The sequence below is a fragment of the Narcine bancroftii genome, chromosome 7 (assembly GCF_036971445.1).
Source record: "Narcine bancroftii isolate sNarBan1 chromosome 7, sNarBan1.hap1, whole genome shotgun sequence".
Classification (NCBI taxonomy): Eukaryota; Metazoa; Chordata; class Chondrichthyes; order Torpediniformes; family Narcinidae; genus Narcine; species Narcine bancroftii.
Window position 1 is genome coordinate 202,589,552 of NC_091475.1, and position 16,418 is coordinate 202,605,969.

General features: G+C 44.0%; 1 protein-coding gene across 3 annotated transcripts in view; it reads left to right on the forward strand.

The window, feature by feature from the left end:
• Nucleotides 1-12,170, forward strand: part of LOC138739625 (arylsulfatase H-like) — a 41,997-nt gene extending 29,827 nt beyond the window's left edge. For all 3 annotated transcript variants that reach the window (XM_069892050.1, XM_069892051.1, XM_069892052.1), the window contains 3 exons: nt 599-761; nt 5,766-5,887; nt 11,134-12,170. In XM_069892050.1, the coding sequence (XP_069748151.1) occupies nt 599-761; nt 5,766-5,887; nt 11,134-11,507 (659 nt within the window). In that variant the 3' untranslated portion in view covers nt 11,508-12,170. The remainder of the gene's footprint in view (nt 1-598; nt 762-5,765; nt 5,888-11,133) is intronic.
• The last annotated feature ends 4,248 nt before the right edge of the window (nt 12,171-16,418 follow it).

A 16,418-nucleotide genomic window follows, 5' to 3' on the forward strand; every position in this document is an offset into this window, starting at 1 on the left:
GTCAGTGTGGTGATAGGTATATACAGCTGTGCATGGGTGGCTGGTCCTCCCACTGATGACTCTCACCCCAGTCGCTGCTTCCCTTGTGGCCTAGCCATAAAGATCAACCTCCCTCCCCCCATCCATTCATTCGAGCACATGGAGTTGTGCCAGCCAACAAAAGTGTATTGAAGCCTATCGTCTCCCTCTCAGTCTTTGGAGTCATTGATGGAGAGTATCAGTTGCTGCTTAGCTTGAGGCAACGTCTCACATAGATGTCTTCAATGAACGGACATCAGTGCTATGTTCCTGGGCACTCAAGTTTCCAAGCCAGGTGGTGATGCAACCAGTCAGTACACTTTTAATGCTGGACTGTGGAATGTCAATGAAGCGTTGGACAATAGGCCGATTCTCCTTGCATCCCTTACAAAGTAGAAACACTGGCATGCCACCTTCGTAGTTACCTTTGATGAGCTGGCTCCAGAAAAATGGGAGGTATGTTGAGGCCCAGTTTTCCATGGCAATTGAAGTGGAAAAGATTGGTAAGGTAAGAAATGAAATGATGCTGCACATTGATAGACAAGAAAATTCTTCATTGAGGTGCTTTTCTGTTTTATAGGAAAGAAGGGACATGCTGGATGGGAAGGTGGGATCCGGGTCCCTGGAATATTCAGATGGCCAGGACATTTGCCTTCTGGGAGGAAAATTGATGAGCCGACCAGCCTCATGGACATTTACCCAACCATTATCGACCTGGCTGGGGCCTCATTGCCACAGGATAGGTGAAGAACTCAAATTATATATGTAGATTCCTTTTCTTTCCCTTGCCTATCTAGACAAGTACACTTCCAGCTCTGATCTCTTTTCAACACAGAAGTCAAATTTCCAATTTTAAATTTCCTGTGCGAAAATGCTTGGTGAAAACTGTTAACGTACGAATTTTGACATTGTACTTGGTCGGGATTGGATCCATTTGAACAGAGGAAGAGGATCAGTTGATTCAGATTCTCAAATCTGTTCTGCTCTTTAGTGAAACCATATTGATCCCCAGCATAGTCTTTACAAACTCTGCCTTTTTAAAAATCAATCAGGTGTAGTTGACCCAGCTTCTCGTGAGGAGCAGCTCAGAAGAATTTGAGGGGATCCTTTTGAAACACATAGAATAAGAACAATTAAAGCCACGGTTAGAGTCGTGCTTACAGTGCCAGTAACCTGGGTTTGAATCCAGTGTTGTCTGTACATTCTCCCTGTGTCTGTGCAGGTTTCGTCCGGGTGCACTAATTTCCTCTCACCCTGTCAGGCTAACTGATGTATTTGCCGGGGCTTAAGCTTATGGACGGGAAGGGGCTTTTACGGTACTGTAGACAGATGGAAGTAAGAAGAATGGAGGGTGGTGGGCTCTGAGGGATGGAGGGGTAGATTGATGTGGAGTAGGTTTTTATAGGCCCTGTATTCTGCTGCACTGATCTATGCATTCTATGTTCTTAACATCTTTGGCTTGGCTTCGCGGACAAAGATTTATGGAGGGGGTAAAAAGTCCACGTCAGCTGCAGGCTCGTTTGTGGCTGACAAGTCCGATGCGGGACAGGCAGACACGATTGCAGCGGTTGCAGGGGAAAATTGGTTGGTTGGGGTTGGGTGTTGGGTTTTTCCTCCTTTGCCTTTTGTCAGTGAGGTGGGCTCTGCGGTCTTCTTCAAAGGAGGTTGCTGCCCGCCAAACTGAGGCGCCAAGATGCACGGTTTGAGGCGTTATCAGCCCACTGGCGGTGGTCAATGTGGCAGGCACCAAGAGATTTCTTTAGGCAGTCCTTGTACCTTTTCTTTGGTGCACCTCTGTCACGGTGGCCAGTGGAGAGCTCGCCATATAACACGATCTTGGGAAGGCGATGGTCCTCCATTCTGGAGACGTGACCCATCCAGCGCAGCTGGATCTTCAGCAGCGTGGACTCGATATAAATTGATGAAAAGGATAAATGAGATTGAGGGAGTTGTTTTCACTGCTAGGTGAGATGAGAACTAAAGGAAATAGCCTCAAGATTTTGGGGAGTAGATGCAGGACAGAAGTGAGGAGGAACTGCTTTTCCCAGAGAGCATTCTCTGCCCAAGGAAGTATCATTCAATATATTTAAAATTGGACAGAAGAGGTCTGAAAGGTGATGGGGAAAAGGTAGAGAGGTGGAGCTGAGTCCATGGCCAGATCAGCCATGATCTTATTAAATGGCGGAGCAGGCTCAACGGGCTGGATCTTTCCAACAAATTTGGACATGCAGCACGGTAATAGGTCCTTCCAGCCCACGAGCTCATGCTGCCCAATTACACCCAATTGACTTACAACCCCAGTGTGTTATGAACGGTGGGAGGAAACTGGAACACCCTGTGATCATGGTCTACTAGCAAGGCCTTAAGGATATAGTTCCTGTTTGATTATACTTGGCTGCCAGCAGTGTCTGACACAGAGCAAGACACAATATTTAAGATCTGTAATGGAGGCTTGCAGCCTCACGGTATGCCTCTTTGTGATGTTTACAACAATTTTAAAGTAAAGAACCTTTTCCTTCATCCGTGTGTTGTGCAAAAACCCACTCATACGAATACAAGATGAAACACACCTGGAAGAAACCCATGCAGACACAGGAGAATGTACAAACTCCCTACAGACACCACGGGATACAAATCCTGGTTGCTGGGACTGTAACAGCATTGTGCTAACCGCTACACCAACCATACCGCCCAGTGATGGCCGACTCCTGCTCCTGTTTCTTATGTTCATGTGATTGTGTTGGATTCCCACCCATCTGTTGATGGTAGAATGGCAGGGGTCTGCTGTTAATGAATCGGATTCAAATCCTGGAAACCCAGTTTGACTGGTGTAATGATTAATCCTGCTACCTTGTGTTTATCAGGTGGTATCCTGTTAATTTTTTAAATCCACAAGAGCAATGGACCTTTTACGATGTCAAGACAGCACTCCAAAACTAAGTTTTTCCACTGCATCTCAGTCGGTACACCTGGTAATAAACAATCAGCTAGACTAATTTCTTCCATCTGTCATGATGGAAGAGTTTCTTAACTTATGCACAGCCATTGCTAACTTTTAGGCTTCCTGTCCTGGATTCCCTCAAGGAAAGAAAAGGTTTCTCCATTTAAAAAAAAATTCCCATAGCAACTTAAAATATACAATTAGAATCATAGCTTAATCTTTTGACTCCCTAGAAGTGCATTGATCATGGTTCGTTCTGCTAAATTCATGTGCATCTGCTCCAAAGAATGTATATTCAGAACTGCTCACGGTGCTCCAAGGTTAGATGATCTCCCTGTTTAGAAAAGCTGCAGGGGTGTTTTCCTTTACACAAAGAGTATTGTGTGCCACAAAACACACAAAGATCAGCGTGTACAGAGCTGTTGTCATACCCACGCTCCTGTTCGGCTCCGAATCATGGGTCCTCTACCGGCATCACCTTCGGCTCCTAGAACGCTTCCATCAGCGCTGTCTCCGCTCCATCCTCAACATTCATTGGAGTGACTTCATCACCAACATCGAAGTACTCGAGCTGGCAGAGTCCGCAAGCATCGAATCCACGCTGCTGAAGATCCAACTGCACTGGGTGGGTCACGTTGCCAGAATGAAGGATCATCGCCTTCCCAAGATCGTGTTATATGGCGAGCTTGCCACTGGCCACTGAGACAGAGGTGCACCAAAGAAGAGGTACAAGGACTGCTTAAAGAAATCTCTTGGTGCCTGCCTGCCACATTGACCACCGCCAGTGGGCTGATATCGCCTCCAACCGTGCATCTTGTCGCCTCACAGTTCGGCAGGCAACAACTTCCTATGAAGAAGACCTCACTGACAAAAGACAAAGGAGGAAAAACCCAACACCCAACCCCAACCCACCAATTTTCCCTTGCAATCGCTGCAACCGTGCCTGCCTGTCCCGCATCGGACTTGTCAGTCACCAACGAGCCTGCAGCAGACGTAGACATACCCCTCCATAAATCTTCGTCCGCAAAGCCAAGCCAAGGAAAGAAGATTGTGTGCCAGCAATGTATTGCCAGGGGCACTTAATAGACTCTTAGGTGCATGGGGGAAAGGAAAATAGAATGTGATTAGGTAGGGAGGGTTTAGTTTTTGTTTGGTAGGTATACCAGCACAACATTTTGGGCTAAAGGGCCTGTACTATGCTGTAATGTTCTATATTCTAAGTAGCAATGCAATGGATAGGATGATTAAAAAAAAAGCAAAATGTGTGGTCACCTTCATTGAGCACGGAATTGAGTACGAGAATAAGGCAGCTACATTGCTGCTATAAAAATCATTTGTTTTACCGCACATTTAGGGATGTTCATTCATGGTGAGAGGAGGAAATTTTTTAAAAATGGCTGGGGTAAGTCTATTTTTTACACCGAATACTAGTAACATTGAAAATACATGAAGATTGGTGGAGTTATGGACCATATGAAAGGAGGCAACAAGATATGCATCAGTGGGCAGGGAGATGGCAGATGGAGTTTAATCCAGGTTTATGGAGTTTACCCTGGGCAGCACATTCAGTATAGAGGTTAGCACAATGGCATTACAGCACTAGGGGTCTGTGTTTAAATTGGCCGTTGTTTGGAAAGTGTTTATGTGGGTTTCTTCTGGGTGCTCCAGTTTCCTCCCACGCCCTAAAGACATATCAGGTTAGGTGGAAAATTGGCCACATGGGTGTAGTTGAAAGGCACGGGCTTGTGGCCTGTTACCGTGCTGTATCTCTAGATTAAATCCAAATCTGGACAAGTGTGAGGCCAAATGTAAGGGGAATGTATACAGGTAATAGGTGCCTGAAAATATCGACCTGCAGGGGGATCTTGTGATCCAGGTCCAGAGCTTATTGAAAGTGCCCATGCAAGTATATCGGGTGGTAAAGAAGGTGTAGGGTCTTCTTGGCTTCATTAGGTGGGTCAATGAGTCTAATAGTGAGGAGGTCACATTGCAACAATTATAAAACTGATTCAGCTGCACTTGGAATACGGTGTGCAATTCTGTTCACCTCATTGCAAGACGCATGTGAAGTGTTTAGAAAGTGTGTACGAAAGAGATTTACCAGAATGTTGCCTGATTTAGAGTGTATGAGTTATGGAGATAGATTGGACATACTTGGGGTTGTTTTCACAAGAGCATAGGAGGCTGAGGGGGACATGACAGAGGTGTATAAAGTCGGAATCTTTTTCCCAGGCCAGAAGCATCACATATTGGAGGACATTAATTTAAAATGGGGGGGGGGGGGGGAAAGAAGTTTAAGAGTGATTTTCAGGACAAATAGTTTACACTAGAGAGTTGTGGATGCCTGGAACAGGCTGCCAGGAGTAGTAGTGAAAGCAGATGCAATCATGGCATTGAAAAGGCTTCTAAATAGATACAGAGAGTGAATGATATGGACCAGGTCCAAGCAGCAGACTTTGATTTGGACATCATGTTTGGCACAAACACATAGGCCGAAGGATTTGTTCCTTTGCTCTAGTGTTCTATGTTCTAAGTGTGGTTTGATATGTACAAGTCTAGACCTTGCAGCAGATATGTATGATGCCAGTGGGGCCACAACTGGAATGCTGTGAGCATTCTGGATACCACTCCTTAAGAAGGATGGGCAAGCTTCAGATAAATTGCATGTGGATTTAGCAGGATTATAGTAAAATTACAGGGTGTGATTATTTGAGCCAAGATCATATTTCCTGCAGAAGCACCTAAGGAATAACTGTTCCTTCCTCAATGATCTTGTAATATTAAGCATGCACTTGCCTCCTCCCAGGGTAATTGATGGACGGAACTTGATGCAACTACTGAAGGGAGACTTAGAGAGGTCAGCACACGAGTTTCTGTTTCATTACTGCGGAAATGCTTTGAGTGCAGTACGATGGCATCCAAAAGGCAGTAAGTATTCAGCAACTGGTTATATCCAAAGATTTCATATTTTTGATGTACCATACTTTACATCATATACAACCCTGAGATTCTTCTTCCTGCGGGTGAGGCAGAATTTCCATTTATTGGTCGCGCAGAAGAAAATGTACTCAGCGAACACCCATAAGCAAATACAGAGAGGAAAAAATAATCAATGAATTAAATTGAGGATTAAACTTGTGGTTGAGGAGTCTGATGGTGGAGGGGTAGCAGCTGTTTCTGAACCTGGGCGTGCTAGTCTCCCCTTTCCTGATGGGGGAGAACCTCTCTCTGCAAGGTTAACAGGGCTTGGGCTCTTTCCCCTTTGGAGGGGGTGAAGGATGAGAGGTGACAATGGAGGAAATAAGATTATGAGGGGCCGAGATATGCTGGACAGCCAGCGTCTTATTTTTTTCCTGTGGCGACGGTAGTGTATGCAGAGGACGTTGTTTTAAGGTGAGTAGAGGAAAGTTTAGGGGAGACATTATTTACTCAGAGAGTGGTGAGTGCCTGGAATGCATTGCCAGGGGTGGTGGTGGAGGCTAGTACAATCAAGACACTCAAAAGACTTGATAGGCAGGTAAGATATAGAATCAGAAGTAGGGCATTCAGTTCGTCAGTTCTGCTCTGCCATTCCATCATGAGCTGATCCATTCTCCCATTGATCCCCACTGCCCTGCTTTTTCTCCGCATCACCTTTAATGCCCTCACTAAACAAGAACCTATCAATCCCTTAAATACCCCCAAAGACCTGGCCTCCACAGCCACCCATGGTAGTAAATTCCAAACGTTCACCGCTCTCTGACTAAGGAAATTCATCTGCGTCTTTGTTTTCAGTGGGTGCCCTTCAATCCTGAAGTTGTGCCCTCTTCCCCTAAACTCCCCTACCATAGGAAACAACTTTTCCCTCTCCACTCTGTCCAGGCATTTCAACATTCAAACACCTCCCCCCCACCTCCCGGATGTAAGAAAAATAGAGGGTAACGGGTGTGAGGTAGGGAAGGTTTAGACTAGATTGTTGTGGAGTAGGTATACATAGGTCGCCAAAATCTTGTTGATTGAAAGGCCTGTACAGTTCTTTGATCTATGTTCCATAACTCTTTTGGGCCTAATGCTTGTGACAACCTGAAGAATCCTCAGCTGGGCTGGATGCAGAGAGCTGAATGAGCTGACACCTCTCAAGATCCAGACAGTGTCCTCTAAGGTATAGAGGGACAGGTTGCTTCCTCATGAAGCCTCAACCCTAATGTCCTATGGTAGCCAGAATGAGGGCCTCCTGTCAAAATCAGCAAGGTTTTGTTACAGATCCGAGAGTCAGTAGGGAACAGGCTTTTCAGCCCAACGCAGCCAGGTTGTGTCAAGTCCTTGTGTTTCTTTTTCAATATTTGTATTGGTTTCATCAAATAAATGTTTCACAGGTACATAACAATAAAACATTAACAAATCTCGTACACCAATACAAATAGTACTGAAACCTATGTTACATTAAAAAGATAAAAAGATAAAAACATTAGGCTAAATATCTAAATCAATCCCCTCCCTTTGGAAGCCACTGACTAACACAAACAGTCCACTACCAGCAATAAAAAGGGGAAGGTAGACATTGGGTTCAAAAAGCAAAAACTAGTCAATCTTACAAATTTTCAAAATATTTAAGAAAAGAACTGTAAATAAATAAGGCCATTCTACTCTATCGAAGGCCTTCTCAGCATCTAATGAAATAACACATTCTGAGGACTTATGTGAAGGGGTGTAAATAATATTCATCAATCTTCTAATATTAAAGGAGGAATAACGATTTTTAATACTATGTATTTTTCATATCTCTTTGAACTGTATGTGTTTATAAATTATAATAATCATAAAAAGATTGGAAAAGAAAGAAAGAAAAGAACCCCACAAAGAAACAAAGATTCATTTCCGTAGTGGAGCATCTAATTTTTTTCCCCAAAGTCAGACCTGCCGTCATATCGGACAACCATTGAGCCTGAATGGGAGGGACGACATCTTTCCATCTCATCATTATGGGCCTTAAGGGACGTTGGTGCAACCATGTGGGATTGCGAAGTAGTCAATATCAGACCTGATGGTCCACTTTATTCCAAAGAGAGGGAGAAAAGGATTTGGAGTCAAAGTAACATTAAGAATTAAAGACAGGGTACGAAATACACCTTCCCAAAAATTGTAAAGAGAAGGACATAACCCAGAATGTAATATACAGTGTACCATTTATCACATTTAGAAGACGACACGCTATCAATAACCCAAAAGACTCGAGTAACAGAACTATAGGCTTTTATTTATAATAAACTTGTGCTGTGACCCCGGCTTTCTGGGAAGGGGTTATGACATTGGAGCCTTTATATAGGATCAAGAGGGAGGAGCCACAGGTACAGTCACTGGATGGGGCGGAGCCAGGTTGAAGAGAATTCAGCAGTTTGCCACGGAAGAAAGATTAGAATAAAATTTGTCCAATTGGGCTTAAATTGTGATAATGAACGGTCTAGCACAAAGAGTAGATGAATGCACTTGTTTCAGAATAGGATTCCATGTAGTTTCAGTAGCTGTTGAAAATCCTGTTCCCATAATTTTTAAATTCTGTCCAGGGACTGTCCTCAGGTTTTAAAAGTAATTCATAAAGGCCGGATACCGCCCCTTTATAATTAGGTTGATCAGTATAAATCATCCCCATCATGTTAGGTTCTAGGTCTTCGGGGAGCTTCAAAATCAAAAATTTAAAAAGCTCCCAACCTGTAAATAGCAAAAAAAAATGATGTCTAGGTATTTTAAATTTGCTGGACAATTGTTCAAAAGAAGCAAGATTTTGATCAGTAAAAATATCTGAAAAAGATTGGATACCTATATTTAACCACTGGTGGTAACCACTATCTTGAACCAAAGGTTAAATAAAAAAGCAATTACCTAAAATAGGACAAATTAATCAAAATCTAAGGTACCTGAGATGTTTCCTAAATTGAAATCAGATTCTCACTGTATGCCTAAAATCAAAATTATTAGTTAATTTGGATGCCAAAAAATCTAAAGGTGCTCGAAGTATCAAAAGAAGAGAATATTTTTTGGTAGATTTAATTTCCAAATTAATCCAACTTGATACACCTAAATTTCCCTTGTGATGAATCCAAAAAGTAATGTGCAGTACAACGCCAATTATCCGAAATGGTCGGGCCCGGGCCTATTTCGGATAAAGGATTTTTTCGGAGAACCGGTCATTTTTTTTTAAGAACAGCCCAGTAGCAACAGCAAATTACTTGCGACCGAGTTTAAACAACAGCAGCAAGGCAAGGCTTTTTAAGGATTAAAATAATGTTTAATTCTCACCAAAAAGAATGCTGGCCACCGGCAATCACCGACCTTTCTCAGTGAGGCCCCGCTCGTGCCCGGGAGCTTGAGGTCCATGGCTGCCGCATCCAGGAGCCTGATGTCCCGATCAGTTTGGCTCCGGAAGAAATCCGATAAATGAGGATTTCTGATTTGTTTCGGATATCTGAGGGTTTCGGAGAATCTGATTTTGGTTGATTAGATTTGTGCTGTTACAAATATTAGCAACTCAATAATAGAATCTAAATTAGGTAATGCCAAGTCCTTGTGTTTCTGAAGTTTAGATCCATTTAAAATCAATATAAATTTTAGTAAAATGAATTAAAGATTTTAAAGATAATATTTTATGTAAAATTAATGTTAAAAGCAAAAAAAAGTAAATTTAAATAATTGAATAGGATAAAGTTAATTAAATTGGGAGTAATTGGGTGGCTCGGGCTCATGGGCTAAAAGGGCCTGTGTGTCTAAATAAAAAAAAAATTAATTCCACAGCTTACCTGCCATTTTCCTTCTGGGAATCTTTATTCAGGTGATCCTGTGCCAGATTTTGGAAAGGGACAAATTATTTTCCCAATGTAACTCAGAAGAGTCCCAGCTGGAACAGGATCCATTCACAGTTCAGGCCCCAGTTTGATCCTGACCTTGGGTAGAGTGTGCATGTTCTCCCCTTGGCCTCTGTGGGGTGAAATAACCAAAGGGGAGTTGATGTGAGAGAGGGAATGTCACGGCGATGGAGAGAGTTCAAGAGAAAGGAGTGAATGGAATTGCTTTGTGGGGAACCAAACGGGTTGACTAACCGGAAAGTCTGTAGCTGCTGAGGTTGTAGTTCAATGTACCAAAAGTGCTGGAGAATGCAGAGTCTACAGAAAGAAAAGGATAACCAATATTTCAGGCCTGAGCCTTTCCCATCTTGATGACGAAACTCCACATTTTCACTCCACATCCCATTCTATCACTGACATGTTTGTCCATGGCTTGAATGCGGACTTGTCAGCCACAAACGAGCCTGCAGCTGACGTGGACTTTTTACCCCCTCCATAAATCTTCGTCCGCGAAGCCAAGCCAAAGAATGAAACGGTGGAGGGAGAGGAGAGAGGAAAAGGGGCAGGAAGAAGAGCACTGGCCCACAGGCCAATTTCCATTAAGCCACTCCCCCATCTCTATCTCCCCATCCCTCCGTTTCCATTCCTCCTTTCCCTCTCCCTTCAGAAAGCTACCCCTCCCCCATCACTGCTCAGCTATTTTCTTTTCTGCTTTTCCACCCATATCCACCTGTTGACCAGTGCTCCTCTCCCTGCCCCTTCTCTCTCCTCTCTTCCTCTCTCACTCCTCCTTTTTATTCAGGCCCCTGTCTGCTTTTTGCTCATGCCTTGACGAAGGGTACAGGTTATATCGCTTTGCTTTCTGCAGATGCAGGATGACCTGCTGAGTTTTTCCAGCACTTTTTTAATATATTCCATCAGCCTCATTCTGTGCTATGTTAAGTAAGTCATCGCCACTCAGTGTGTGCTGGCCATAGGGTGGTCTGGATTAGATTTAAATTTAGACACGATTTTGTGCTGCCTAATTTATACTCAATTAATCTACACCCCAATTCATTGGTTTCCCCCGGGGGGTAGCCCACATGGGGAGAATGCACAAACTCCTTACAGATGTGCAGGATTCGAACCCCAGTCCCGATCGCTGCCGCGGTAAAGGCCTTGCACTACACCCACCGTGCCATATTTCTCTGGGTGTGATTGAATATTGAAAGGTTTCCTGTTGAAAGTGCCCTCTGCATTCTGCCTGACTCAGCCCCTTATTTTCAAACCACTCGTGACATTTAAAATTCTGTTGCATTGCCTCCTTGCATTTTCAAGAGTTTATTTTTCACCTATCACCATTTCCTTTCCCTTCAGGTGATGCTGTGTGGAAGGCTCACTTGTTTACACCCAGATCTGAGGCTGACAGTGGCTACCACATGGATATTGACGGATGTCATGATGAGGCTGTGTCCCACCACAACCCACCTTTACTCTTTGACCTCTTAAAGGACCCCTCGGAAGCAAATCCATTATCCCCTGTGACAGAGCCTCTTTTCCATGAAATCCATGACCAAATCCGACGGGGTGTGGAGCAACACAGGGAGACCTTGACATCTGTTCCTCTGCAGTTCTCTTGGAATAATGTTCTCTGGAAACCTTGGCTTCAACCTTGTTGTGGCTCATTTCCATTCTGTGGATGCAGTGAAGATAACATTGAATCCAGTAAATCACAAGAGCCTGGCAAATAACCACTGGAGACTGCTCACCTTATTCAGTCATTCCATGATTTCTGCTTGTCGGGGGGTGGGGGCGGGGGGGATAACATAACAGGAATTTAAATTTTAAATTTAACTTTAGAAATATTTGGCTCACGAATCCACCCAATTAAACCCAATTAACCTACAACCCCCGGACCATTTTGAATGGTGGGAGGAATCCGGAATACCCGGGGAAAAACACGGGTCGAATGTACAAACTCCTTACAGACAGCACGGGATTTAAACCCCAGTTCGCATTGCTGGTGCTGTAAAGGCGTTGTGCTGACCACTTCGCCAACCGTGCCATCCATTTGGTGGCTGGGCATTCAGCTGTTGGGGCTCTAAGCTCTGGAGTACGCCACCCCCCCCCCCACATCTCTCCATCTCTCTCACCCTCCTCCTTATTGATGCTCCATGGTGTCTCCCACTTTGCCCAAATGTTTGCCCTGAAACCTTTTTATCTTCTTCTTAATTTCTCATTTCATTGGTACCCTGGGACGTTTTGACACATTAAAGGCCTACACAGATGAACATTTTTGGTGTTCTTGCTATTGAATCTCCTGTCAGATTTGAGATGGCTGAAGAGGATCATCAATGATTTAGATATTGATGGTTCAAGATGCATGAGGCACAGATATTAAAAGTTGGTCAAAATATAGAGTGAAGATGTGAAGCTTATTTTCCCCACAGAGATTGAGCTGGACCTGGCATTTGGGATAGGAATGTTGGAGACTGAATAAAACCTTCTCCACCTTCTGAACGGAATGGATAGATCCAAGAGAGTGTACTGACTGCTAAATACATGATTCACAAACAATTTAGCAAATAGCAGGTGTCGCCATTGTTTCTTTCCACCAACAACTCTTCCTCTGAGCCCACCTCCCTTGACCTAGCCCCGCACTTCCCTATTCGCTCCTGCCCCACAGGTGACCCCGACAATCTTTCTGCTCCTCATTCCGCCCCTGCACAAGCGCTTCAACTGCGACGCTCTCCCTGCTCCCCGTGCAAGCGCCTTGACATTTCCCAAGCATCGCCTCTGATGTGTCACAGTCACGCAAGGCCCGCCCAAGCGTGCGGCCATGACAAGGGGATATTTTTCAGGGTTGTGAGGAAAGAGCAGTGGAATGTTATTGGCATGATTGCTTTACTTGACAATGTAGTGTTCTAAGATTCTAATTATTTAATAAGTGAGTCTTTTAAAATTTAAGTTTGGACCTACAGCACAGTAATGGGCCCTTCTAGCCCATGAGCCTGTGCCACTCTTACACCTACAACATTTGAAGGGTGGGAGGAAACTGGAAACCCATTCAGAGACGGGGAGAATGTTCCAACTCCTTATAGGAAGCACCAGATTTGAACCTGGATCACTGGTGCTGTAAACAATGTTGCACTAACCACAACTCTAATCATTTTGTAGCCTCCCACAATCGTTTTTCCCTACGGTTATGGCAAGAAGGGAAGAAATTCTTGTGTTGTTGATCACATGTTCTGTTGCTTTAGTACACTAGGTTTGGCCAGTCGTCTTCTCAAACTGATAATTTAGTGCATTTGTTTCGTCTACTCGTTGAACATCATTGGAAATACTCACATTTAACATTCATCAAGTCGTATGCACAAAAGCAACCCGACAAACAGCGTTCTCCGGTTCTCAGTGCAATACACGCAGACACACAACCAGACACAACACACATACAGACAAACAATATATATGCAGGACAAATATTCATACATATAAATAATTAAACAAATAATGTTTTGAATGTTGGAAGAGAGTCTCGGATGACCCTGAACCAAGAAGCCAACCTTGTGGACGGTTCTGGAGCCGATTTAGACCCTAGCTCAGACATTTTTCTTCCCCAGAGAACACTGGTGAACCCAGGTGTTTCTGACAGAAGACTGAAGTTGATAGATCAGAAAGGACTTGATCATCACGGCAAATAGGCACGCTGTTGGAAATCCTCTTGTTACAAGAACAACAATTACAGCAGGCAATTTAATACAGTTCAACAGCTACAATGAGATCGTTCACTTCAATATTTTGAGTGTAACAGATGATTCTGCTTATTTACAATGGCTGCACACTTTTCCTCGGTCCAAGCAGTAACTTCTTCAAGTGTCAGACCTCGGAATGGGAATTTTTTTTTGAGAATCTGGAATTGAGCATTTAAATATCGTGGCCTGCCCAATGTAGCCAAGTGTCACTAGGATGTCAGTGCACAGAAGTTCCTCTGGGAGTGAATATTGATTTATTTATCCAGCCTGTAAATTTGAAGGATTTTGAGGAGAGAGAAATTGTATTAAGGTTGCATGTAATTGGAATGCAGCAGCCAAAATGAGGATCTTTGAGTGTTGTTCCTGTCAGTTGAGTGGGGAGTATGATGTTGCTGTACTCAGAGTAATTTAGGCATGTCTTTTTGTAACAAACCTCCAGTGACACATAAAGAACTCAAATCTTATTGGAAGTAAAACAAGAAAGCCTGCAGATGCCATTTTATTTCTGTACCCCACTCACGCGGTGACACGTCTGTCCATGGCTTCATGCACCGCCAAAGCAAGGCAACCCGTAAATTGGAGCAACAACACCTAATATTCTGTCTGGGCACTCTCAAACCAGATGGCATTACCATCAACTTCTCTGATTTCTGCTCGACCACTCAGTTTTTCCTCTCTTCCCCATCCCTCTGCCTTCTTCCCTCCAACTCTCCATCCCTTCCCTCTCCATTCTCGGTCACATTTCTATAACTCTCTATCCCTTCCCTCTCCATTCTCGGTCACATTTCTATAACTCTCTATCCCTTCCCTCTCAATTCTCGGTCACTTTTCTCTGATTCTAAAAACGCTGAGAGTGAGGAGGACGGTTAAGAGTTGACCATATTGGTGATGTGTGAAGACCAGACCAAACCCAGCAACCTGCAGTAGTACAAGGGACAGCTCTCATCCAAGGTCACAGTCGTAATAAAGGACCTGAAACTAGGCTCCCCGATCCTGAGGTTAATTTACCAATGGTAATCGTCTCTCCTTATTTCCTCTGTCAACTTCCTTCTGTCACTGAGGCAGAAATACAACAATCTTAATTGACGCTATAGATACTAAGAAGATTTTTGCTCCAGGCGATGATACGACCACCAGCCTACTGCAGGGGACGATCCCTGTACCTGCAGGAAGACAACCTAAGAGCTGATTCAACCTGGCCGGCTGTCAATTAGCTGACCCGAATATCGACCTGAGCCAACCCCTCCTGAGCCAGTCACATGGGAGCCACCGAAGCATGAACTGGTGTTCAGATTTTTATCTGAATAAAGACTGTTATACAGTCTTTGAGTTTCATGTTTGCTTACTGCCACCTCAGAGCATCACACTCTGGTGGGGGAAATTGAGAACTAAAGGTGTATGATCTTTGGATAAAGGGATGCTCACTTAAGACGGAGCTAAGCAATTCTGCTCCAGATTCTTATATTCTTACGACCTTATCGTTGATTTATACTTAATACATTATTTGGACACTTGGTGGTGCTCTTATACAGTGGTTCAGTAGTTCCTGGTCCTATATTCCTCAGGAACTGCAGCACAGATATGTATTTTGTACTGTATCAAGGACTTCGGTTTATTTCTGGGTGCATGGATTCCAAACATAGAAAGTCATTGATTTTCCTTATTGTTACATCACCTACCAACGTTAGCAAATGTAGTAAAAGAAATCTAATGCCTGAGTTATTTCCTCAGATATATATAGATTTCCTTTCATACACTGGTATTGATGTTTTAAACTTCCATGTTTTGAGCCACACTGGCTTCTCTACTACATTAAGCCAGTTTTGAGAAAGAGTTTTTCTGGAAATATCAACTGCTCTTTTACTCCCACAGATACTTCTTGACCTGCTGAGTTCCTCCAGCAGATTGAGTTTCGTTTCAGGCTCCAGCATCTACTGTTGCCTGGGTGCCTTGCATTTCAATCCCTCTTTGTGGCAGGCTCCTCGTGCCACACCCTGGAAACTGCTTCAGCTAGCAGGCGAAAAGAAGAGAGGGGTGTAGTGCCAGTTAATGCAGAAACCGAAGGCTGTGTAGTTAACCAGAAATCATAGGCTTTATTAGTAGAAATTTAGTAATACAATAATGAATGATAATGGGCACATACACAGTTATACCCAAGGGGAGTGTCTTTAGTGGTAGAGATAATACACATCCAATGTCAGGAGAGCAGACTAAGCACAGCAAAAGAGTGACAACATGACACAGATTCATCACAAGGGGATGTTGTCATTACTACACCATTAGGTGATCACCCCAATGGTAGAGCAGGAGGAAGAGGAGACATCTCCCAATGGTTGCAAGGGCAGATGAGGATGCCCAACAATGGGTAGGGAGGCTTGCGAGCACGCCGCAAGAACTGCCACGGACCCACAATATTCAGGATTTTTCTACCTGGTGTGTGAAGCCTGGATTCGGCAGACTGTGTGGAAGAAACTATCACTGGTTCAACGGGCAGAAAGATGATTCTCAGCCATGCGTCGTGGAACGCTAAGAGGGCACAGTGAGACACACACAGAACACTGCATCCTGACCTGTCTCCAGCTGCCTCACTATGTCTTGCCACTGGGTCCAGATAGGCCGGGGTGAGAGAGTGAGGCCGACGACCTGCGCAACTCTCCCTCACTTTAATCCAAGTCAAGCGCAAGTCATGACTTCAAACCCAACGCGCAATACTGGCAGTGAAGTGAAGGGGAACATGGTAAAGGAAAAGAGGACCTGGTCAGGTTAGTTGCATCTCAGCCTTGTTTCTCATGAATGACGCAATTTCAACTTGCCCTTCTTAGTTCGGAGAGACTGATGCTTCGCTGAGCACCTTTGCTCTGTCCTCATCAGTGATGGGGATCTCCCAGTGGTGAACCATTTCAATTCTGC